The 22,827-nt window shown below is 41.6% G+C and overlaps 2 protein-coding genes across 4 annotated transcripts in view; one reads left to right on the top strand and one right to left on the bottom strand.

Moving 5' to 3' along the window:
- SPATA18 (spermatogenesis associated 18) overlaps positions 1 to 22,827 on the top strand; it is an 84,826-nt gene that overhangs the window by 57,017 nt on the left and 4,982 nt on the right. For 2 of the 3 annotated variants that reach the window (XM_061472370.1, XM_061472367.1), the window contains exons 1-6: positions 7,803 to 7,995; positions 9,725 to 9,830; positions 9,939 to 10,045; positions 11,549 to 11,667; positions 20,453 to 20,587; positions 21,237 to 21,474. In XM_061472370.1, the coding sequence (XP_061328354.1) occupies positions 7,849 to 7,995; positions 9,725 to 9,830; positions 9,939 to 10,045; positions 11,549 to 11,667; positions 20,453 to 20,587; positions 21,237 to 21,474 (852 nt within the window). In that variant the 5' untranslated portion in view covers positions 7,803 to 7,848. Of the gene's footprint in view, positions 1 to 7,340; positions 7,500 to 7,802; positions 7,996 to 9,724; positions 9,831 to 9,938; positions 10,046 to 11,548; positions 11,668 to 20,452; positions 20,588 to 21,236; positions 21,475 to 22,827 lie in introns of those variants that run through there. The other variant, XM_061472377.1, reaches the window with a different exon arrangement.
- Positions 281 to 7,099, bottom strand: SGCB (sarcoglycan beta). The gene is made up of 6 exons (XM_061472200.1): positions 6,980 to 7,099; positions 4,651 to 4,860; positions 3,564 to 3,749; positions 3,260 to 3,451; positions 2,086 to 2,217; positions 281 to 1,144 (listed from the first exon to the last, which is right to left on the bottom strand). Exons 1-6 carry the CDS (start codon positions 7,001 to 7,003, stop codon positions 941 to 943), a joined length of 948 nt encoding a protein of 315 aa, XP_061328184.1. The 5' UTR covers positions 7,004 to 7,099; the 3' UTR covers positions 281 to 940.

The following is a 22,827-nucleotide window of genomic DNA, read 5'->3' on the forward strand; positions in this document are numbered from 1 at the left end:
TTTAAAGTCAGAATTTAATTCTGAGGTTCTTGGTAATGCATCAGTACTGACATTGACAGGGAAAGAGATCTGATCTCGGGCACTGCTGCAACAGTCATGCTTTAGGTGTCTGTCTGTTGAAAAACAGATTCATACGTGGTTCACACTAAAGCACCCCGGAAAATACTTTCTTGGGTAGTGAGCAAGTTACATCTTTAAAAATGTACTTCTAATATAAACATGTTTTATAAATACTTCACATAAATTAAGCAACTGTAGAATGCCAAAACTGCACAGACACTTCAGTAATCACAGGACTGTTTAAAAATTGAAGTTACATTTCCACACCTGGAATTACTTTGCAAATATTATTTGTGCTAGCATTTATTTTTTTAACTACATGAGACTATATGGCAGAAATAATGCATTATTATAAAGTGAATCTGCCACTACTCCTCTCTTAGTACCCATATGGTAAACCACATCATTTTGGGGGAGATCATTATATCAACCTTTGGCAAGAAATTAAGAGAAGATAAAAATCTGCCAGTAAATCCACTTTCAACAACAAATCAGCATTCCTGTTGAAGTCCTTCAGATCGCAGATATGTTCTCAGCAGCCCTCAAGGTCTTGGGATGTAGGACAAAAACCTCCTCTTAAGGCAACTGAAGGCAGATAAGACTGTTGCTAAGATCACATTCTTGAAATACATTCTACTGATCTCAATTCAGGAAGGAAGGTACTTCAGTACACATGTAGATAGCTTATTACATCAGTGCCACTATTATGGCTAACACAATGGTGACAATACTGCTGAACATCACAGCCTTTGTTTAAAAATATTATGTAACAAATGTTAGTATAAACTGCTGTAAAACCAGAAATCCTTGAAGGCATGCAATTATTTCATACAAATACATGTAAACACTGAAGAGAACTCTTCTGGTAGTGATTTGTGTTTCAGTGTGTGGCTCCACATGGATTGACAGAAGTCTGACAACCCATGTTATAACCTGTCACCTGGACCTTGAAAAGTGTCCCATCTGCACACATGCAGAGCTTGAAACGCAGCCAGTTCCCGTTATTAAACTGTTCCCCGTAAGAAGAACTTGGCAGTCGTGATGGGCTGACCATCACAGTTCCATTCAGAATAATGCTGTTTTCCTATTAAGGAGAAAAAAAAAATGTATAACTTCTAATTTAGACAAGGCAGGTTGTTCTTGAAAAGGACAAGCTGGTTTAATGAATAAGTGACACCTTTAGGATGGCTGCAGGCATCAACAGGATAAAGAAAGTACATACAACAAGGTTTCATTTTCTAATTTGTGAATAATGCCTCTGGATTTCTCCATTACAGTGAGCAATGTACTTTGCTATTCCAATGGTAGACTGATACTGAGAGACAGCAATAGCGGCTTTTCACTTTACAGACCTATTACCAAATGCAGTACATCTAAAAACAGGGACATGAACTGGGAACCAGGGATTGAATTAATACATTAAATTTATTCACACATGAAATGAAAGTGTATGTATCTCTATTTTTTTATCCTCTTCTAACCTTTTCCATCATTCCATATGCCCTGCAATCTTAACAATCTCCAGAAATCTTAAATGAATGCAGGCAAGTTATACCGCAGCAGCACAGATGATAGCGTGCTCTGCTCCTCTGTCAAAGGTTGCTGACCCCAGTAAAGCCTCCAAAAGAGAAGATTAATTCCCTTTGGTATTCTTTTCAGTGCAGAGGCAATAGCTTAGCTTTAACTGCATTGTGGGGTTTTGTCCTCTTAGCAGTAGTAAATCATAGGTACCTGGAAACTACTGAACTGGTAATTAGCAGCAAAGTAATAAGCCACCTTTAGTGTGTGGTGTCCCTGCCCATGGCAGTGGGGTTGGAACTAGATGATCTTAAGGTCCTTTCTAACACTAACTATTCTATGATTCTATGGTTCTATGAAAATCCTACTAAATACAGACTGCAACTAAACTTTAATGCAACACTACTTCACATAAAACTTGAAACTATACAAAGCTACATCAGTTCATTATCAGCCTGAATTTGAAACTAAGCTGTTCCAAAAAAAATGCTGATTTGAAATACTTACTGCTTTAAGTTCCATGTTACCCCCCATTCGAAACTCAATGGTCTTGCCTGTGATAAAAACACCTTCGTTTCCCCGGACGATAGCACGGCCATCGACCTTTATGTTTAGATCACTGGTCGCATTGCTGGTAATCTAAGAATGTGACAAAACAAGTGTATTACAGAACAATGAAACTGTGTCACTTGCGTTTGTCTAAGTACTTTCAATTACCTCAAAAATTGCTAGAATTTAATAAAAACTTCAATGTACTTTTTGCCCTTCTGTCATTATACCTATGAAGTTTCTGTCCATTTTTAATTTTCCACATTCCCATTTAAAAACAAGGATTACTTAATTATGGAAGGTATGTAAAATTTTTTTTTTTTTCCTGGAAGATACTGTCTAATTGTTAGCCTTGCAGAGGAAACACGAAGAAGAACTAAATTCTCTTTGTTCTTAACTGGATTGCTCAATGCTTCCTAAGGCACACTCAACCTTCTATAAAACCACTGATACTACTCTCCTAAAGTTATACAAAAGAACCATGCACTGTACTCTATGTGTAAAGCCTTTGTTATGAGTAACGATGTGCATGAAAGAAATTAGCCTCACATTAAGTTCAAAATTTTAAATGTACACACACTGGCATTTAGGGTTTTTATTTTTTTCACAACTACATCATATTTAATGCAGAAACCAAGCTAAGAACTCATTTAACCTAGAAGCCATGAACTGACACAACTCCTATAACACTGTAATTGTTCTCTATACTTGTAATAAGACTTCTGAAATTCTGATTGTACTATCATTTATCTCCAACAGAAGGAAAGAAAGACATGAAATTCTGGTAATTATTTTGTAAGATCTTAAAGAAAACAGAGAAGCTTTTTATAGAAATTTGATTTCTGAAACAGTTATTCATGCACAAATGAGTAAATGCTTAATAAAAAGACACACAAGCCTAGTTGGCATGGTATCCCTCACACTGCACTCATTTAATGATATCAGATTTAATTTCTGTTCTAACTTTTTAGAGTGACTTACATTTTCAGAGCTGCATTTTTAGCTACATTTAGACAAAATTCTTAATAGGCCTGAAAAATTGGATTGGTAAAGTTGTTTTTTCATTACTCTACAACTTTAAGGCAATTCTGTAATGAACTTTTACAAAAAGTGCTAGTTAAAGGAGACTTACCCTCTCTGTAGAAGCCTTCTGTACATTCAAGATTTTAACTCCATTTGGCAGATGAAACTCATGAGTTTCATAGTCTGTGCTGAACAAGGTATTTTGTGTCCGTGGGTCAACAAATTCCATGCCAATATCACTGGTAATAGAAGTTTTGTCTTTTTCCACACTAAGCTTGGTTGTTCCTTGCTGAAATACAATCTTCAGAAACAAAGTCATGAAGTTAATGATGTTTGAAGTGTAACATTTATTCATAATGTGAGTGCAATACCATAATGTTGCTCACACATTTTCAAGTCATGATATAACTTACAGGCTGATTATTTCCAGTGATCACTAAGTCTTCATTACGTCTGCCTCCTACAGTGCTTTTATACAAGGGATGTATAACACCCATGTCAGAAACTTGTTTAAACCGCAACAAGCCACTCTCATGGAACTCCATACTGTCACAACCATTGGGACCGATGCGAATCACTGCCCAGATAACCAGCGTGATCTGAAAGAGAAACATGCATTTTTGAAGATTACTTTGACCATCTGGATCTTCCCACAACAAGTTTTGTATTAACTAGATGTTTTATTTGAAATATTAATGCCAGTGTTTAAGTGAGCTTTGGGTGTGAATTTACTTTAGTCTGTTTCATTCATACTCGAAACATCAGAACACATTTAAGTATGAAAGGCATTTTATATGATTTTTAGATTCATCTGAAATGGTAGCTAAAATTTCTCTCTCTCTAATATATACATATATTTGAAATAAAACATGTCCATATTAAATCTTTCTCCTGTTTAAGGGTAACAATGGTACCACTGGCTAAACAAATTACCTGAACAAAGCAGCTGAGCTCAGGATATACTCACCCTTGAACTACAAGAAAGCACCTTCACAGGTGGATGTCAAGTTACGAAAAATAATTCATTACTTCTCATTGATCAAGCAATAAAAAAGTGGTAATTACAACAATGAGATTTTACAGTGCACTAGATGGTTAATTCTGAATGCTCACATACAGTTCTGTTATTATATATAAAATATTTCTGGCATAATAATTTATCCCAGATGCATTTGAACTACACTAGTAACACTGCACATTTGCTGTTATTCAGTTCTGGGAATGAAGAGCTGCTTTCAAGGTTCCTAATTCTGTGTTGCATAAATAGTAGGATCCTTACTGGGATCATGATAACTGAAATGATCATGACTGAACCTGAAAGATTCTTCTATCTAATCTTGCTCAGATTACAAAAGAACAATAAAAGAAAGGAGAAAAATGAGAAATTTCCTTCGGTACATTTTAAGCCTTTCTCATCCATATGGGAATATTTATTTCTCTAGTAAACTGTCAAAATGAATTAAGTCTTAAGGTTGCTTACAGCCAAAGTATTATACTCACAATCAGATTGATGACAGCCAAAATAAAAAGAAGAACAATCACACAAATGGCCAAGTTGCCTTTCCTGCCACGTAACCCTGTCTTATGGAGACGGTCTTCATCAATTGGGATGTATCCTGCTTTAAAATTACTGTTGTGCTCCTTATTAATGTTCCTGCGTTCCACAGCCTTCTCTCGCATAGACTTCTTCACTGGGCCATTAGAACTTTGCTATAATACAAAGCATGGAGAAGCTGTTAAAATGACACATATACATATGCAAAAAATACAAATTTGAATCAAGTACTGGAATGTATTAGTTATTATGTTCAATATTTAATTTCACCCTGACACTCTGTACTTAGAATACATGTTTACAACCACCGCAATCTGTTAATGCAATGATTAAAATTAAACCCCAGATATTTTTAGACAATGTATGTTTCTATATCTCATTTTTATCATAACAGATAGGAATTATTAATGACATTGTTGCAGTAAAAAAAAAAAAAAAGCAGCCGTAAAGAACTTCATCAAGTTTTTACCTCTCAGGGATGATACAGGACATAATCCTGCTTGTCATTTATCAATGCACAGGACTGTAGTTCCCGCCATGCTAATGCAGGATAGACTCTCAATAAGCCTATCCAAAAGGCAGGTGGTGGATACAAATAGTTTAACAGCAGATAGTTTGCGTTCAATAAATATTTTTTTGTATGCAGCATTAAGAAAAGCTTCAAACCTGGCCAGACTAGCTTTAATTTAATCATTTGAAGTTACTAGATTGCAAGGGATATCCTGTCAATATATCAAATCAACAGATAGAGGAAACTCTTGTAGATATTAATAGGAAAAATAAATCTTCGATGTATTTTTGTAACTGTCCAAAATTTTGTTGCGCCTTTGTTGAATGGAACAGGTTGCTATTTAAGGGCTAATTCTTCAAAGAAAGGGCTTGATCTTCTGATGTGATTAAGTTTGTTCATTTGAAACGAATCCTGAAGCTGCACCTCAAGCTTACTGCATTTGCATGTGTCTATACTGAGGTAACAAGTAAAAACGTCTTGTTATCTTCTTTTGCTGAGGAACAAGGAAATGGTTTTGAGAAAGGTGCTTGACCAGAACAATTTTATGGAGTGTTTCCTCAGTGATGTTCTGGAAGCCACTCTAGCACTGCTGGAACTCAGAATTGGCTAGGCAAGGAAACTGAAAGAAGAGGGAAAAGGCAATGGAAATCTCGTACAACAGAACAGTATCTTGTCCTGAGGGCAGTGTGTTCTTGAAAGGATGTGATGCTGAGCTAGAACTCCAATATTGCTTTTTCACCTGGCAAGGCAGCACCACAGACGACGGCACCAGGACTGGGAGAAAATGGCTGAAACAGTGATAGCTGGAACAAGTGCTGGAGCATCTATGCTAAACTAGGCAGTGCTTCCTATGGCACGCGAGGCGAGGCTGGGTAGGACCCCTCAGGAATCTGGTACTTTATACCCACTGCTGCCACTGGCGCAGATGCACATGCACAGACTCACTCGGATTGAAAATCCCGTGCAGACAGATGCCCGAGCTCCTGAGAGATGGGCCCTTGAACAGCTCGGTCCTGCCCGCTGCGGCGTGCGCGGCGCTGTCCCGCCCCTCGGCGGGGTGACAATGACACCCCTTCGGGCGAACTCAGCTCTCGCTCCGTGTGAGGCCTCGGAAGCTGAGCCCGAATCTCACTCAGCTCCAGGCTTGCTTACGCCCTGCCGCCGCCTACCGTGCTTCTGCCCCGTAACAAGAAGCCTCACGCCGCATTCCTATAAATACCGGCCGCGCTGACCAGCTGCGATCCGCTCCACCAACTAGCGGCAAGTGCCTATTTACGCAAGACATCGACATTCCTGTGCACAAACGCCACGACACTTTATTTCGGAAACAGCAAGTGTTTTCGTTGACACGGCTTCCCCTGGCTGGGCAGCAGAAAGCAGGCTGCCCCGCAGCGACGGGCTCGAGAGGCCTCCCCCCGCTGCAAGGCAAAGGCCGCCCGTCCCTGAAAGAGCTCGGCGGGGGTCGCACACGCCGTCCAAGCGCCGTTTCTCCCCTTCCCGCCTGTCACAAGTAGCGGGGAAACACGGGCATGGGGGTTGCCGTCCGCGCGGAGGACTCCGGCACAGCGCCAGCCTCAGCTACCGCCGCAAAAACGGCGCCCCCGCCCGAGCGTCCCCTCCACAAGCAGCGCCCCTCGGCCGGAGCGACCGCTCAGGCGGCTCGCCAAGGGCTCGCGGGCGGCGGGGCTGGGCCTCGCTCTCCCCTCGCCCCAGCGGGGAGGGCCCCACAGCCTCCCCGCGCCTGCACCTCAGCCGGGACAGACCTGCTCGGAGGCGGCAGCCGCCATCTTCCTCCTCCACCGCCGGCGCCGCTGCGGAGGGGCCCGCGGGCGCCCCGTTGCGGCGCAGGGAGGGAAGCGGTAGGGGCGGGCTCACCGCCGGCTCTGCACCGCGTTTCCCGGAGGCGCCACCTGGCGGCCGATGCCGTGCTGCCCGCCAGGGCAGGCCGGGCCGGGCCGGGCCGCGCGTTACCACGGCAGAGGGGCGCGCTGCCCGCGTCGCCAAGGCACCCGCCGACGTTACAATGGTCACAACAAAAGCGGCGCGGAGGAGGCACCTCCCCGAAGCAGTGGCTCCGGGCGGGCGGTACCAGCTCCCCCCAACCCCGCCCAGCGCCGCCCGCTGCGGAGGGCTCCCGGAGGGCGCGGGGAACCAGCGCAGCCCATCCGACCCCCGGGAGCGAGCTGACAGCCCGCCATGGCGGACAGTTTGAGGAGGTTGGTCAGCGCGGAGAGCGGCCGGGTGCTGCAGGAGAAGCTGGAGAACTGGCACCGGAACTACGAGGTAGTGGGCCCCGGCCGGGAGGGTGCGAAATCCGTGTCCGCTGTGGGGAGGCCTGCCTCGCCCACCCCGCGGCCCTCGGGGGTCAGCCGGGAGCGGCGCTGTTGCCGCGGTGGCCCGGCCATGAGGCCGTTTCCGCGGTGACGGCGGGACGCGGAGCGGTGGTGGCCTGAGCACAGTGCAGCCGAGCGCTGCTGCCGGCCGAGGGGAGGAGGTTCTAAAGGCTGGTTTGGGACATCGACCCTCACACGCACACAGTTATCACGGGTTTAACACCCGGTGTCTGTAGCACTCGCAGCTTTTTTTATTGCCTGTGACAGGGTTCACTGAGAGCGAGGGCTGGAGGTCAAAAATGATATTTGAGCTGCAATGTCTGGATCAGGAAAGTATTTGTGGTAGAAGACCGACAGATGGAAGGACCAGGAGTGAGGGTGTGCTCAGGAGGAATTGTCTGTGGCCTGGGAACAGCCAGGAAAATGTGAGGAAAAGGATGTTGAAGGTGAGAGTGGAAATCAGCTTCCGAATATTCCCAGCTCTGCTGGGTGGGAAGCCAGTTAGAGCTGAGAGGCTGCTACAAGACAGCACAGCTACTGAAGGGTTTCCGAAGAGGGAATGTCCTGTTTGCAGCTGGGGGTTAAATAACAAGGAAGCAAATGTAAGGAAATAGTTTCAGGTAGGAGTAGAAAGATGTGGGTGGATGTAATAGAATAAACAGAGGAGTAAGAAGTAACAGGAGACTGAGGAATCAAAAGAGTGGAAGCAGTAGAGAAGGTGCAAAATTAGGGAAAGATAAGTGGATCTGAGACTTGATAACTGAATTTTCTCAGTGGAAAATAGTGACAGAGTTCCCACTGTGTCCCCAGTTTTCATTAGCTTCAGGACATGCATAGTTGATTTGGTCATCAGCCTGTAGCCACCTACCCTGTGCTATGCTTGTTGAGAAAAGGTGCTGAGCAGAGACACAGCCTTTCAAGGGAAGTCAGTTCTTTTTATACTTGATGCTACATAGGTGTTACAGCACATTAATAACCAGTGCAACTCTCTTCAGGTTTCATGAGAAAGGACAGTTTTAAGGAGGAGTCTGAGGGTGGCTGGTAAAGCTACCACAAAATGCAGAACAGTAGAGGAGGGAGGACAGAGGTATACATTTTAAAAGCTTACAAATGGATGTTGGAAGTAGACTTCGGGATGGCAAAGCAACAGTGGGAGCTAAGCTTTCTATAGTAAGTGGGATGGGGATAGTCTTTTAGGTCTTGGGGAATGAAGACAAGCAGTTTCAGGCTGCTGTGGCACAAGAGAAGCTGGCAGATGGAAGCACCATGGGTGTTATTTTGGTGTAATGAGCTGAACAAATGCACAATGCAGTGGTGTTCTGTCTGAGGTTAGCAGGGTGAGACTGCTCCTTGAGGCCAGAGGAAAGCATGTTGCAGCAATCCAAATGCAAGCTGACAGGGGCATGAGTGGGAGTTTTAGCTGTTTTGGAAGCTTGTAAAAGCCATATGGAGCCATTAAAGCCTGTAGACCTCGAGGGTGATCTGCTTTGAAGATGATGCCCAGATTATGGGTAAAGATTAAGAAAGCAGGTGCAAAGTGTGTGTTCCCCTGGCAGGTGTAGTAGCCTCTTGGACAGATTAACCCCATCAACTCCTTTTCAGAATTTGCTGAAAGTGGTGTAGTTCTGTTGGTCTGTTGTTTCATAGGCATGATCCTAGATTTTGCCTGTTCTTCAGTGCTATTTCAGCTGGTAACTCCTAAAAATCAGATGAAATTGCACGGAGGGCACACATGGCTGTTGACAGAGAAACATAATAGTCTTATATGTATTATTTCAGTTAATATAAAAAATGAGATTTTAGGCAGCCTTTTCACCCAACAGTCTCCTATCTTATTATTTTAAAAAGTCTGTGTTGAAAGATTTTATCACAGATCCACAATTACTTTATTTTAGAAATACTTACGGTTGCATCTTCTTTATGAATGGAGAAAGGGCTAAGTTTTTTCAAGTAGTGAGTTAGCTGTGTGATAGAAGTCCTGGTATCTTGTTAGTTTGCCCATTAGCAATGTGAACATTTTGGAGATGAGTATTCTAGTGGGTGCAATAAGAAAATGTTACAAAGATATAATTTGGGGGGGGGGATGTCATGATCATAATAAGAATAATTTTAAGAAAGCCCACACAGTGACTTAATTAATTAAATTGGATGTTATTAATACACATTCATTTACAGTTTAATTCCTGTGATCAAAATCTGAACTGGTGCTGTGAAATATTAGAACTGAGCTCTGAGATTCAAAGGCAGCTCTTCGCAATCCTCAATGAAACATCTCAAGAAGGTAATTCACTGCCATCTCTTATTACTACTAGCACGTTTCACATGTCATCTTGTCAAAGTCTGGCTCTTTCTGTAAGTGTTCTCACAATTTCTTTATGTATTTTCTAAGGTGGGCAATATGCAGGTGTGGAAACTATCAAAACTCGTCTCCTGCCACGACTAACACCTTGTTTTAGCTGCTCATCAGGAAGGATCTTTGAAACCACTCTCACTCAGGTATGTAGGAAATTTATTTTAGTGGAATAGAATGGTGTGAATTTATACCAGCAGGAGAGCTTTAATGACTTTCTGTTAATAATAGCCTCCCTTATTTTGCTTAATGAAATACACCCTTAGCTGCACACATGGAGACAACTGTCCCATGGTAAGTTTCCTTTGAAAGGGAAATCAAAGATGCCATTAAAGTTACTTTTGGCCTTCTAGGGCTTATGTTGTTTCATGACAATGAGTGACAATATGCATGAATTTACTTTGTTAGGGAAGCTATGTTCTCGTACTGCTTTCCTTTTCTAGGTAAAGAATTGTGCTACATTTACGTTTGCAAAAATGTTACAGAAGTATTTACATCATATCTCTATTAGTAAAAAAAACTAACACTGAAAAGACGTGTAAGCTGAAAGTGTGTATAAACTCCATGTGTTTCTGTGAGTTATCTTTTTAAGGAAAAAAAATAAAAATCTTTGTTTAATGTGTGAGCATTATAATATCTCCATAAGGCAAAAAAGAAGTGCTCATGCCCATCATAATACCACCACGCATCTGACTTGATGTTTGGAGTTAGTAAGATTTTGATACATATTGAAGGGGTTGTTTTACTAGCAGTTTGGCAGAAAAGACAGATCTGTTGTGGCTGTGTGCTTTGAAAGAAAATGAGAGTGTTGGTTAATGCAGACTAGGGGAAAATATTGGAAGTTCTTGATATTTGAGAGTGATGCCTCCATGTTTTCATTTTTACACCTCTTTTATCAAAATCTCTCACAATTAAAATTTCACACAAAAGAAAATGTAAAGTGATATCCCTTAAGAGTAAGGTTCTAGTGTATTGTAGGAGTAGGGTTCTGCAAAAAATACCAACCCTGAAGTGTACAGTAATAATGTTACTAAATGACAGTACACCTGTTACACCAGTTGCAGAGTTGTCATTGCATGTGACATTCAAAACATAAAGAAAAGCCTACTGCACAGTTACCTATTTAATTCAGCAGCATCAGGCAAATCTATTGGCTGCTAATGACAGAGCTGCATGTGTAGTAGTGTGCTTTCTGGAATGACAGTTGTTGCCTCCTCCTCTTAGAAGTTTTTCTGTTATTTTGTGTGCATGCATTCCCCCAGACTTTACTGAAGTTGGTGATATAATGAGTCAGAAGATGACTGACTGAAAAAAACCCCAACCTAACCAACAAGCAAAACATCTGCAAGAACCCTTAGTTAAAATGATGTGTATAGAGGTAGTAAATCTGCATATGCAGACCTTCCATATTGTCTATCATGAGGTGTAAAAGAAATTTTGTCTCCTAATGTAATTGAGTCTTTGTTTTGTGTACCTGGAAGGTACTGGTTATGTTTCTAGAAGGTATGCAGTTGCTTCTGTTTTCGGTTATTTTAGAAAGGGTCTTGACCGAAATGGCCAGAAATACATCTGGTAATAACACCATACTACATTGCTGAAGGGTTCTGTAAGGTGGAGCATTCAAGCAGTGTGATTGTGTTTTGTTGTAGGATTTAATTGAGAAAGAGAGGCAGCTGAGAGAGCTGGCCAGCAATCAGAGTTTTCAACTGCAAGAGCTGCAGGAAGAACTGACTTCAACTCGTCTAAAGCTCAACCAAGTGCAACAAGAGTAGGGGAATTAACTGTTATTCTTCCTGTTTGTCTTTTGTTTTTGAACAAGCTATGTTTTTTCTCTTGGCAGCTAAATACTGCCAGAGATTTTTTAAAAATGCTTTATTTCTGGTTTAAAATCAGAGCTTCAAAACACACCTAGGCTCTGGATTGTCTGTGTGTCCAAAGTGAGGTACAAATGATACAGACATACCTGCACTCATAAATTGAGGTGGTAGGTTTTGCTTCTGGCAGAGGAGTTGGAAAGCATGCCAGTATTGTAGGTGAGAGTTTTCTGTAATGCACGACAATCCAAGTGAAATTATAGTCGATGAACTGGTGCATGCTGAGCAAACCTTGATAAAAATCAAGTACCTATGTATATTGCTGCCCTCATTGTAAAGAATACCTTCGTTATAGCTAATCTAAATCTTTTTTCTTTAAGTTTAAAACCATTAGTCCTTGTCCTATCTGTAGCACAGGGATAAAAAATACAGTCTCAGACTTCCCTATAAACACCCTCTAGCTGTTGAAAGGCTGCAATAAGGTCTCTCTCTGAAACCTTTTCTCCAAGCTAAACAACCCTAACTCTCTCAGCCTTTCTCATAAGAAAAGTGTTCCAACCCTCTGATCATTTTTGTGGCCCTCACCTGGGTCCACGTCTGTCTTGTACTAGGAACTCCAGAGCTGGATGCAGTACTCCAGATGGGGTTTCATGAAAGAGGAGAAGAGGGGTAGAATCACATCCGTTAACCTGCAGCTCACACTCCTTTTGATGCAGGCCAGGATATGTTTGGCTTTCTGGGCTGTGAATGCACATTGCCAGCTCATTTCTCTTTTTTTCATCTATTTGCTACCTCCAAGTCCTTCTTCAGAGGGCTGCTCTTAATCCATTTTTAACCCAGTCTGTACTGATACTGGTGGCTGTCCTGGCCTGGGTACGTGCACTTGGTCCTGCTGAACATTGATATTCACATGGGCCCCACTCGTCAAGCCTATCAAGGGTCGTCTGGGTGTCATCCACTCCCTCTAGATTATCAGATGCACCACTCGGCTTGATCTCATCCACAAACTTGCTGAGGGCACACTCAATCCCACTATCAATGTCATTAATAAAGATGCTGAGCAGTACCAGTTCTAGCACAGACCCCTGAGGGGCACTGCTTGTCACTGATCTTCATTTGGACACAGAGCTGTTGACTGCAACTTTCAAGTCACAGCCATCCAACTGATTACTTACACATCAGTTAGTCCATCCGTCAAATCTATATCTCTGCCATTTAGAGACAAAGATGTTGTGTGGGACTGTGTCAGAAGTGTTATAAAAGACAAGGGAGATAAGTTGCTCTTCCATTATTCTCCAACAGACATTATTAGTATCTGTTATGTCTCATCGTGGATGAATGCAAGCATTTGATTTTTCAATATCAAAAAAAGTCTCTTAGGCAACTCTGGGTGAGTTAAAGATCAGTGCATCCCCCTGAAAAGAAGAGGACAAAACCAATAAATCTTGTGATCTTGCTGTAGATATTAAATGTCAGAAGTGACAAGGTGGGACAGAGAAAGACCCCACAATGTTTGGAAGAAGAAAGTGGTTTTGTTCTTGGCATTTCAACTGGTTTGCCAGAATTAGGTAATCTTGCAAAATAACTCCTGCCTGGAAGGTTTAATAAGCAAAGGAGTTTTCTGTTAATATTTCTAACAATTGCAAAGAGTTACAGGAGATAGGTGGATCTTATAAATATACCTGAAGCAAGGTGTGTAAAGAAGACGGGGCCAGGCTATTTTCAGTGGTTCGCAGTGACAGACCAGAGACGGAACACAAACTGAAATAAGTGAGTTTCTCTCTGATCATCAGGAAATCCTTTTTTAACTCTGGGGGTGACTGAGCACTGTTGCAGGTTGCTCGGGGACACTGTGGAGTTTTCATCCTTGGAGATAACTCAAAAGCCATCTGGGTAATCGGTTCTAAGTTGCCCTGCTTGAGGAGCCAGTTGGACTAGACGACCTCCAGAGGTGCCTTCCAACCTGAGCCATTAAGGTGGTTCAGGTGTATATAAGGGTCGGTTTAGGGGTGAGACATTTCATTCTATGCTCCTGTATGGATAGAAAGAGATCATTTAGTGAGCCAGAGAAAAGTGTCAGAGGGTCAAGGCAAGAGTTACTTACAAGGAAAGTTATTGACTAATACAGATTGGAGTGAGCATGTGGCAGTTTGCAGTACAAGAAAAAGTCATTTTGGGCTAGATCCCTTGAGAAGCAGGAAATTGGTGATAAAACTTTTGTACAGCTTTGTGCATTGTATTTCTCTGTGCACTCAGGTCAGAGGTGTGTTGGCTGTGGTTTGCAGAAGTAGGAGTCTGGAAGGCAGAGGGTTGGGAAGAGGTAATTGTTGGAGATGAAATCATGTGGAGGTTTCAGAGCTCATCCTTTCAAGGTGATGCTGTATGGAGTTGTGGTGGTGTAGTTTTTGGCTTGCAGGGGACAGGTGCAGGAGAAATATAATTCACGTCCCAGTGAATGGACCACATGTATGGACAGTGAAGTCATTCTGAACACTGTAAATTGTTGAAATGGATGGAGAAACTAGAATTGAGTCGTAATGAAAAATACTGTTTTTTCATAAAATATTTCTGTTATTGCATAGTCAGATATGACTTTTTATAAGCTATTTGTGTGCTGATAGTCTGCACAAAGCCCACTGTGATTGTTTTCATATGTTAAATTGGTATGGACTTGGTCAGCTTGAATAGTCAGTTTGTCATATTAAATTCTTAGGTAGAATCACTGCCTTTACCATGCAGGTTATCAATTTTTCTTGCAGTCTGGCAAAAACCCAGTTGGCTCGTGAAGACACAAAGACCAAATCAGCCACTACTTTTTTGGCAGCAGCAGATGAAATTACTCAGCTAAAAACAGTGTAAGAAAAACTTGAGTCTTGGGATATTTGTGGCAGAAAGTCAGCATGCAGAGACATGGTCTGTCATTTATCTGAGCAGGTTCCTGAGTTTATTCTAAGCTGTCCTATGCTATAGCAAAAAGTATCTTTAGCTTCTTAACACGTAGCTTTGTTTCTTGGTGTTATAGAGAGAATTAGCATAAGTAGATCCATGTGAGAAGAACCCTTAGGGCTGAACTTCTATCCTTTTTTTCTTTAGGCTTGAGGAAGAAGTAATTTTGAAACTAACAGCTTGATAGCATTTGAATCCTGTAGATGAAGTTAAATAGGAGAGAACCATATTCTGAATGTAGCTGGAAATCATTGTTTGCAGTTTCCAATGATGCTCCTGGAAGCAGAGATCATGTTAAATAAAAAACACTTCAGTCTGTCTATATTAAGACAAAGTTGTTTGTGTGGCTTTTACTTTTAGACCATTTTTACTAAATCCTTTTGCCTCTGCACAGGAGAAATGTCTATCAGTAATGTTGACGTCTCTAACTTAAAAATGCTGGTTTGAGTTTCTAAATGTGTTGATCACATCTGGGAAGTTAATCTGGATCAGTGTGGGTGCAGCTACCTTTCCATTTTGACACAGGGGTTCCTAAAACTAATTTCCTTTTGTGGCTCTAAAAGCAGTAATAATTCTTCACTGTTACGAAATGTAGCCCATGGTTGGTTGGTTGGTTGTTCTTTTCTTATATTATCAGAAAAGAACACAATGGTAGTTGAATTAATTTCAACAGCATGTGAAAACTGTCATTTCAACAACACAATTGTAGTCATATTTGTTAAACAAATGCTTGCAGCCTTTTCATTGAACTACATTGCTGCTCCTAAAAATGGAAGAAACTTTGCTGCTTACACTGTAGGAAAGGATATAATTGTCCACAGGTTTCTTTCTTTTTGGAGCAACTGAGAGGATGAGGATGAGCTACTCATAATAAAGACAAGTAAACAAAAAAGCCTTCAAGCCATTAGTTTCTACTTCCATAGACATTTCTACTTCCAATATCAAGTTGCATGTCACTTGTTCATCTCTGGATGTTTATCTTCTAGAATAATGCTAATTGTCAGATTTCATCCATGGACTTTCCTAGCAAGTTTTAATCACTTTGGATTTTAAGTTTTGGATGTGGGGTATAAACATATATTCCCATAAAATGGGCTCTTTTGATTTGTTGGGTATAAACGAGCTCATATAACTCCTTGATTCTTAGATATAACCTGACTGCTGTCTTCCTGATTAGAACTATTAGTAGGGAATAAAACATCTTGCAGTTCTCGTGTGTAGGTCTTAATGCACACTGGACAGAAGTTTGTGTTGCCATTTGGACTACTAACAGAAGAATAAAATCTTCTTGTCTCCCCATGAATTCAGGAATTCTGTTTTCTCCACATAGGTATGGTTCGTGTTCACTCTCAGTTTAGCTGGCACTCTACATTTGCATCTTCTGCCCAGGAGTTCAGCTTTTGGTTGAAGAAAAGTTGCTATTTTTCATGTTCTGTGAATCATCTTTGCCAAATCTGAACCCTATTAATTGGGTGAAATCAGAATTGCATAGTCTTCACCTGCTTGTCAAACCAGAATCATAGAATCACAGAATGGTTTGGGTGGGAAAGGACCTTAAGACCGTCTAGTTCCAGCCACCCGGCCATGGGCTTGGATGCCTCACACTAGGCCATGTTGGCCAAGGCTCTGTCCAGCATGGCCTTGAGCACTGCCAGGGATGGAACATTCACAACTTCCTTAGGCAACTTAATTCAATGCCTCACCACCCTCGCAGTAAAGAACTTCCTTATATCTAACCTGAACTCCCCCTGTTTAAGTTTGAACCCATCACACCTTGTCCTATTGCTACAGTCCCTGATGAAGAGTCCCTTTCTGGTATTCTTATAGGCTCCCTTCAGATGCTGGAAGGCTGCTCTGAGGTCTCCATACAGCTTTTCTTCTCTAGACTGAACAGCCTCAACTTTCTCAGCCTATCTTCGTATGAGAGGTGCTCCAGCCTCATGGCCCTCCTCTGGACTTGCTCCAACAGCTCTATGTCCTTTTCATGTTGAGGACACCAGAACTGCACACAGTACTTCAAGTGGGGTCTCACAAGAGCAGAGCAGAGGGGCAGGATCATCTCCTTGAACATGCTGATCACGCTCCTTTTGATGCAGCCCAGGATACGGTTGGCTTTCTGGGCTATGAGTGCACACTGAAGCTGACTCATGTTCAGTTTCTTTGTTGACCAGCACCCCCAAGTCCTCCTCCGCAGGGCTGCTCTGAATCTCTTCTCTGCCCAGCCTGTAGCTGTGCCTGGGATTGCTCTGACCCAGGTGCAGAACCTTGCACTTGGCTTGGTTGAACTTCAGGTGTTTGGCATCAGCCCACCTCACAAGTGCGTCCAGGTACCTCTGGATGGCATCCCTGCCATAAAGTGTGTGAGGTCAGGACTGATCTGTGGCACTTAGGGCAGGATTATTATTTTTTTTTACATAAGGAACAGTTTGCCAGGAGTATCCTTTGCATCTGTGTAAATATGCTTTCTGAGACTTTTGGAATAGCTGATAATCTCATTCCTCTTGTCTGTATTCTGTCTCATACTTAATGCATGTTTTGCTAGACATCTTAGCCTCCTGGGTTATTAGAGCAAGTGTGGTCTAGACTCAATATGATTAAATTCTACAACCAATCCTCAATATAGTTAAATTCTACTTCTTTTTTTTTTTTACTAAAAAAGCATGTTTTCTTTTTATATATCAGGATATTAATTACAACAGGATTTAGGTATTTGCTACAGACTTATGAAGGAAAATATTTTTTTAATAAATAATGATCAACATTTAAAAGTAATTGGAAGAGAAAACAAAGTTTACTAAAAACTGTTGTTATGTACATAGTGAACAAAATCCTATTAGTATGATTATAAATGGAAGCTTACTATCAGGCTGCTTAGATTTGTGCCAAGATCTAAACAAACTTAAAGCCAGATGACTCACTTTGAATTAAATGAAATTAAGAGGAGTGTTTGTTTTTTGTTGTTTTTTTTTTTATCTGCCATCTAGGGGACCTGTTATATAGATTGGCAGGAAGAGAGTTTGTAATTAGTAATAGCAAATACGGTATCTTAAATCAGTTACCTCAAGACCTTGTAGTGTTGCTGTGACAGGGGGCTCTTAAAAATAGGTTAAACACATATCTGGCCAAAAATTACATGGGTGGAGTTGTTCTTGCTTTGAAATTCAAGACAATATGGATAAAGAGTTGGGCTTAGCCCAAGAGCTGGAGGAACAGTGACAGTTTTATTGTTAATTGTTTAAAACTGAAGGGATTGAAACAGGATTAAGCAGACACTTCACATGAATTATCAAGGCTGTTGTGTTTTCTCCTGAGAAACTGGCTGAAGATGCCCATATTATTTTTAAATGGTTGGATGGTAGAGTTCAAAACACTAGTTATAACCTTAAAATAAAGGTGGTTATAAAAACTGCTCTGATTTTTCTAAGAGCTATATTTTGCCTTGTTTGTTCCCATTATTTTTTTTTCCGTTTGTAGCATCTGCATCTCTTTAACCTGAACAGAAAGATGATACTATTTAGCAGTAGAGTGAATGAACTGTAAACCAGGGGAAACTCAAATACTGCATAGATTTAACTAGCATGGAAGTCAGTATTGGTAGTTCACAAATGTGTCTGTCTTACAGTTGATGTTTTTTTCCTTTTCGTATTTGTTTTTTCTTATTAAGAAAATGACGTGGTTAAACAGTAGCCGACAACTAAGCACTACACAGCTACTCACTCACTCCCCCTTCGGTGGGATGGGGAAAAGAATCAAAAGAGTAAGAGAAGACTCTTGGGTTGAGATAAAGACAGTGTAATAGGGAAATCAAAAGGCCTGCACAAGCACAGCAAAAGGTGGGGTTGTTCAGCCTGAAGAAGAGAAGGCTCTGGGAAGATTTTGAGCAACCTTCCAGTACCTAAAGGGGGCTTACAGGAAAGGTGGAGAGGAACTTTCTGCAAGGGCAGGTAGGGATAAGACAAGGGGGAATGCCTTTAAACTGAAAGAGGGTAGGTTTAGATTAAAGGGAAAATTTCTTTACTGTGAAGGAGGTGAGGCACTGGCACAGGTTGCCCCAAGAAGTTGTGGCTGCCCCATCCCTGGCAGTGTTCAAGGCTAGGCTGGGTGGGGCTGTGAGCAACCTGGTCTAATGGAAGGAGTCCCTGGCCATGGCAGGGGGCTGGAACTGGATGATCTTTATCATCCCTTCCAACCCGAACCATTCTCTAATTCCGATTCCCATTGCAGGCAGGTGTTCTGCCACCTCCAGGACAGCAGGGCTTCATCATGTGTAATGGTTACTTGGGAAGACAAATGCTATCACTCTGAAGTCCTCCCCTTCCTTCCTCTTCCCCCAGCTTTATATGCTGGGTATGACACCTTATAGTAAGAGTATGCCCTTGGTCAGTTGGGATCAGCTCTCCCAGATGTGTCCCCTCCCAACTCCTTGTGCATCCGCAGCCTGCTCATTGTGGGGTGGGGTGAGGAACAGAAAAGGCCTTGATTCTGTGTAAGCACTGCTCAGCAGTAACTGAAACATCCCTGTGTTACCAACAGTTTCCAGCACAAATCAAAAACATAGCCCCATACCAGCTACTATGAAGAAAATTAACTCTAACCCAGCCAAAACCAGCACAGAAACATTCCTTTTCAGCAGCAGCTTTTCTCATGTTCTCTATATGACAATGAAAGAAGCAGGTATTTTTGCTGCCTTCTGTCTGTCATGTGCTCTCCTATTGTGTATTTTTTTTTATTTTTTTTTCTTACCCTTTCTGATAAAGGCAGACCCACAATTAAGCATCTGTTTGTAATCACTATCTGCTGTCATGATAGAAAGATGGAAGCTTTGTGGTTCTCACAGCAGTGAGATAAACTTACCATTAACTTTCAAGAAAAGTCCCCATGTGAATAGGGGTAAATACCAAAAATAAAATAATACAGCAGTGAAATGGTTATTTCTTATTTTTCCTCTCTGTTTTATAGTTATTAATACTGCATTGTCTGTCATGGAAATTTAAGGGAATAATATACAGCGTGCTGTGTGTTACATAGGGGTTTTTGGCTTTTTTTTTTTTTTTTGGTACCTAATGATTTTCCACCATTTCTATTTCAAGAACTCATCTTCCCAAATCTTCTTTCCTTTCCCACTTGTTCTGTAGATTAGAATTCTTTAGCCCTTAGTAAAGGACAGAGATAAACTTGCTTAACTGGTTGTCTGCTAGTGTTTAAGAAACACTGCTTCTCTTGAAAGCAGGAGAAGAATCGTTAGCTTTTGATATTACTTGAATAAAATAGAATCATAGAATAGTTTGGGTTGGAAGGGACCTTCAAAGGTCATCTCTCATTGGTGATATCCTTTGGCTGACTAATATACTCCAGAAAAGAAAAAAAAGCCAAATCCGAGAGCCTGATATAAGAAAATATCTAGAGTCTTAAACTGTAGGAAAGGAAATTGAGCTGATTTAGTTAACATCTTAAATATGAGAAGGAAACCACTTTTTTCTTAGACCTCGTCATCTGAACTAGAACTAGTACAAGGACACCAAATGCCAACCAGTGATGGCCCCTGTAACACAAGGTGGAGTGTGTCCAGTCTCCTGCCACAGTACACTTTTACATTTTAAAGTGTGATTAGGAGTAATGATTTAGGGTATATTTTTTTAACTCTTGATTTGCCTATATTTCAGCATGTGGAACTTGCTCAATATTTCCTATTTCTCCTTTTTTGTTCTTTGTATCTGATGAGCATTAATTGACAGATGGTTCCTTCTTTGGTAGAAGGACATCTTGTGACTGACTTTATTCTGTTTGGTTAAGTCTGAAGGTTTCCCGTGCCCAAGAGAAGGATGCCCAGAAGAAGTTAGATTGTCTGAACGACTATGAGCATCAGATTCAAATGCTGAAGGATAAGATTTCTATCCTGGATGCCGAGAGGTCTCTTCTCCAAAGCAGGTAGAGGCGTTATTCAGAGAAGTTACCGAATCAGAAATTGTTTATTTTAGGCAGCATGAATTCCCTCCTCACTTGAAATTGAATTATAAACAAAAACAAAGCTTTTGTACTTTGCTATGAAGGAACATAAGCTCTTTAACTGATTTGTCCTAGTGCCCCAATATTTTAATTTCAGGCAGCTATGTTAAGTGTCTGGCAAAACAGCAAAGAACAGCTCTACCAAATACTTTGAGAGCAACTGTACAGGATAAAAAGAGATGGTTAGGTCTTTTAAGTCCTCTTTGAATACTGTACCATTGCAGGGCAGAACTTGTTATAGTCTCACTTGTTTGATTTTACAGCTCCTCAGTGATACTGAAAGAGGAACAAATTTCTGAAGTGTTACTAGTTAAAAGTGTGTTTCCCTAGGACAAAGTACTTGGGTGTAGACACTTTAGGAGTTACTTTAATTTTATTGCTCAGGCTCTGGCCCATAAAATGTATTGACACAATTGCCTTCATATTAAACTAACCAGCTGCAGCTTTACTATTTTAATTATGTAATCTTAGCCTACTCTGGTAATAATTAAATTGACAGAAAGCTGTGCACATGACAAAATCATCTGAGGCTGGTGAAGTGGTCTCATGCTTCTTTATATGTCTGTCATAGGCTTGCACGGAGGCGCTCTCCTTCCCCAAGGCACAGAGAGAACAAGTCACTCAGTCCACTTCCCCTGAGGCGCCGCTCACCTGGCCGAGCCAGGCGCACAAACGCTTCCCGGCGTGCTTGCTTGATAACTCGCTTTGGTGACATTTATGATCATAGACGCTTGGATGCAGAGACCTTTTTAAAGGCATACATCAGTGACGTGGAGATGGTACACAGGATAATATACATTGCAGCTGTGGTAAGAAAAATAATCCTTGTTTTACAGGCCAGAAGGATCACAGCAACCCCATGCAATGCTACAAGATTGGGGAAGAGCGGCTGGAAAGCTGCTCAGAAGAAAAGGACCTAGGGGTGCTGACTGACGGCTGCTGAACATGAGCCAACTTGTGCCCAGGCAGCCAAGAAGGCCAATGGCATGCTGGCCTGTATCAGCAATAGTGTGGCCAGCAGGGCCAGGGCAGTGATCATCCCTCTGTACTGGGCACCGGTGAGGCCATGTCTTGAATCCTGTGGTCAGTTCTGGGCCTCTCACTATAAGAGGGACATTGAGGGGCTAGAGCGGGTCCAGAAAAGGGCAATGGAGCTGTTGAAGGGTATGGAGCACAAGCCCAATAAGGAACAGCTGAGGAAACTGGGGTTGTTTACTCTGGAGAAAAGAAAGCTCAGGGGGGACCTTACCGCTCTCTACAACTACCTGACAGGAGGTTGTAGTGAGGTGGAGTTGGTCTCTTCTCCCAAGTAACAAGCAATAGCACAGCAGAAAATGGCCTCAAGCTGCACCGGGGGGGTTAGATTGGACATTAGGGAAAATTTCTTCACCAGAGGGTGATCAGGTATTGGAAGAGGCTGCCCAGGGAAGTGGTGGAATCACCATCCCTGAAAGTGTTAAGAGACTGTGTAGATGAGGCCCTCAGCGATACGGTTTAGTGATGGTCTTGGCAGTCCTGGGGTCATGGTTGGACTTGATGATCTTAAAGGTCTTTTCCAACCTGGTTGATTCTGTGATTTTATAAAATATTATGGCTGGATTGGATTAAATGGTGTGTAAATTAGCATTTCTGTGAAGTATGGAGAAGAAAACATCTTTTTTACCTTTTGATTTTCCTTTCTTTCACTCACACTTATACATCAAACTCTGAATTCAGTTCTGACTGTCCTGTCCCAACATTAGAACAGGGTCAGTGATCTACACTGCAGGTGTTAAAAGGGGTACATATGAAGACTCAATGGCTCTGAAAGGTGGATGATTCCTGCACTAAACAACACTGCCTAATATAGATGAAGTCTTTCGGGAATACCACATTTTAGACAGCAAAAAGTCTTTCCATATGATGTTCCCTCTTGCCTGTAGCTATGTGCTTTTCTGATTTTATTTGGTCCCTTGAAATTACCTAGATACCTCACACTTCCTGAGAGCTCAGTCTGAAGAAACTTGATTTTATTTTTCTGTACTTAATCTTCTGTTCTGTAGAATTGATGTAGTACATACCTTTGTCAGAGAGGGAGTGTGTTTCTTAAATGTGCTTGGGGTTGTACACATTAACTTACTGAAGGTTTTTTCCCACAGCTGTCATTCAGTTTACAGTTTCCA

This window comes from Pezoporus flaviventris, unplaced genomic scaffold (genome assembly GCF_033815535.1).
Source record: "Pezoporus flaviventris isolate CSIRO_AGI_PZ_B2104156 unplaced genomic scaffold, CSIRO_AGI_Pfla_v1 ptg000002l, whole genome shotgun sequence".
Taxonomy (NCBI): Eukaryota; Metazoa; Chordata; class Aves; order Psittaciformes; family Psittacidae; genus Pezoporus; species Pezoporus flaviventris.

Coding starts and splice junctions, on each gene's coding strand:
- SGCB (XM_061472200.1), bottom strand. CDS start 7,003: ATGGCGGCTGCCGCCTCCGAGCAG. Junction 4,861..6,979: donor CGGCTGCCGCCTCCGAGCAG/GTCTGTCCCGGC, acceptor TTTGTATTATAG/CAAAGTTCTAATGGCCCAGT. Junction 3,750..4,650: donor TGGCTGTCATCAATCTGATT/GTGAGTATAATA, acceptor TTTCTCTTTCAG/ATCACGCTGGTTATCTGGGC.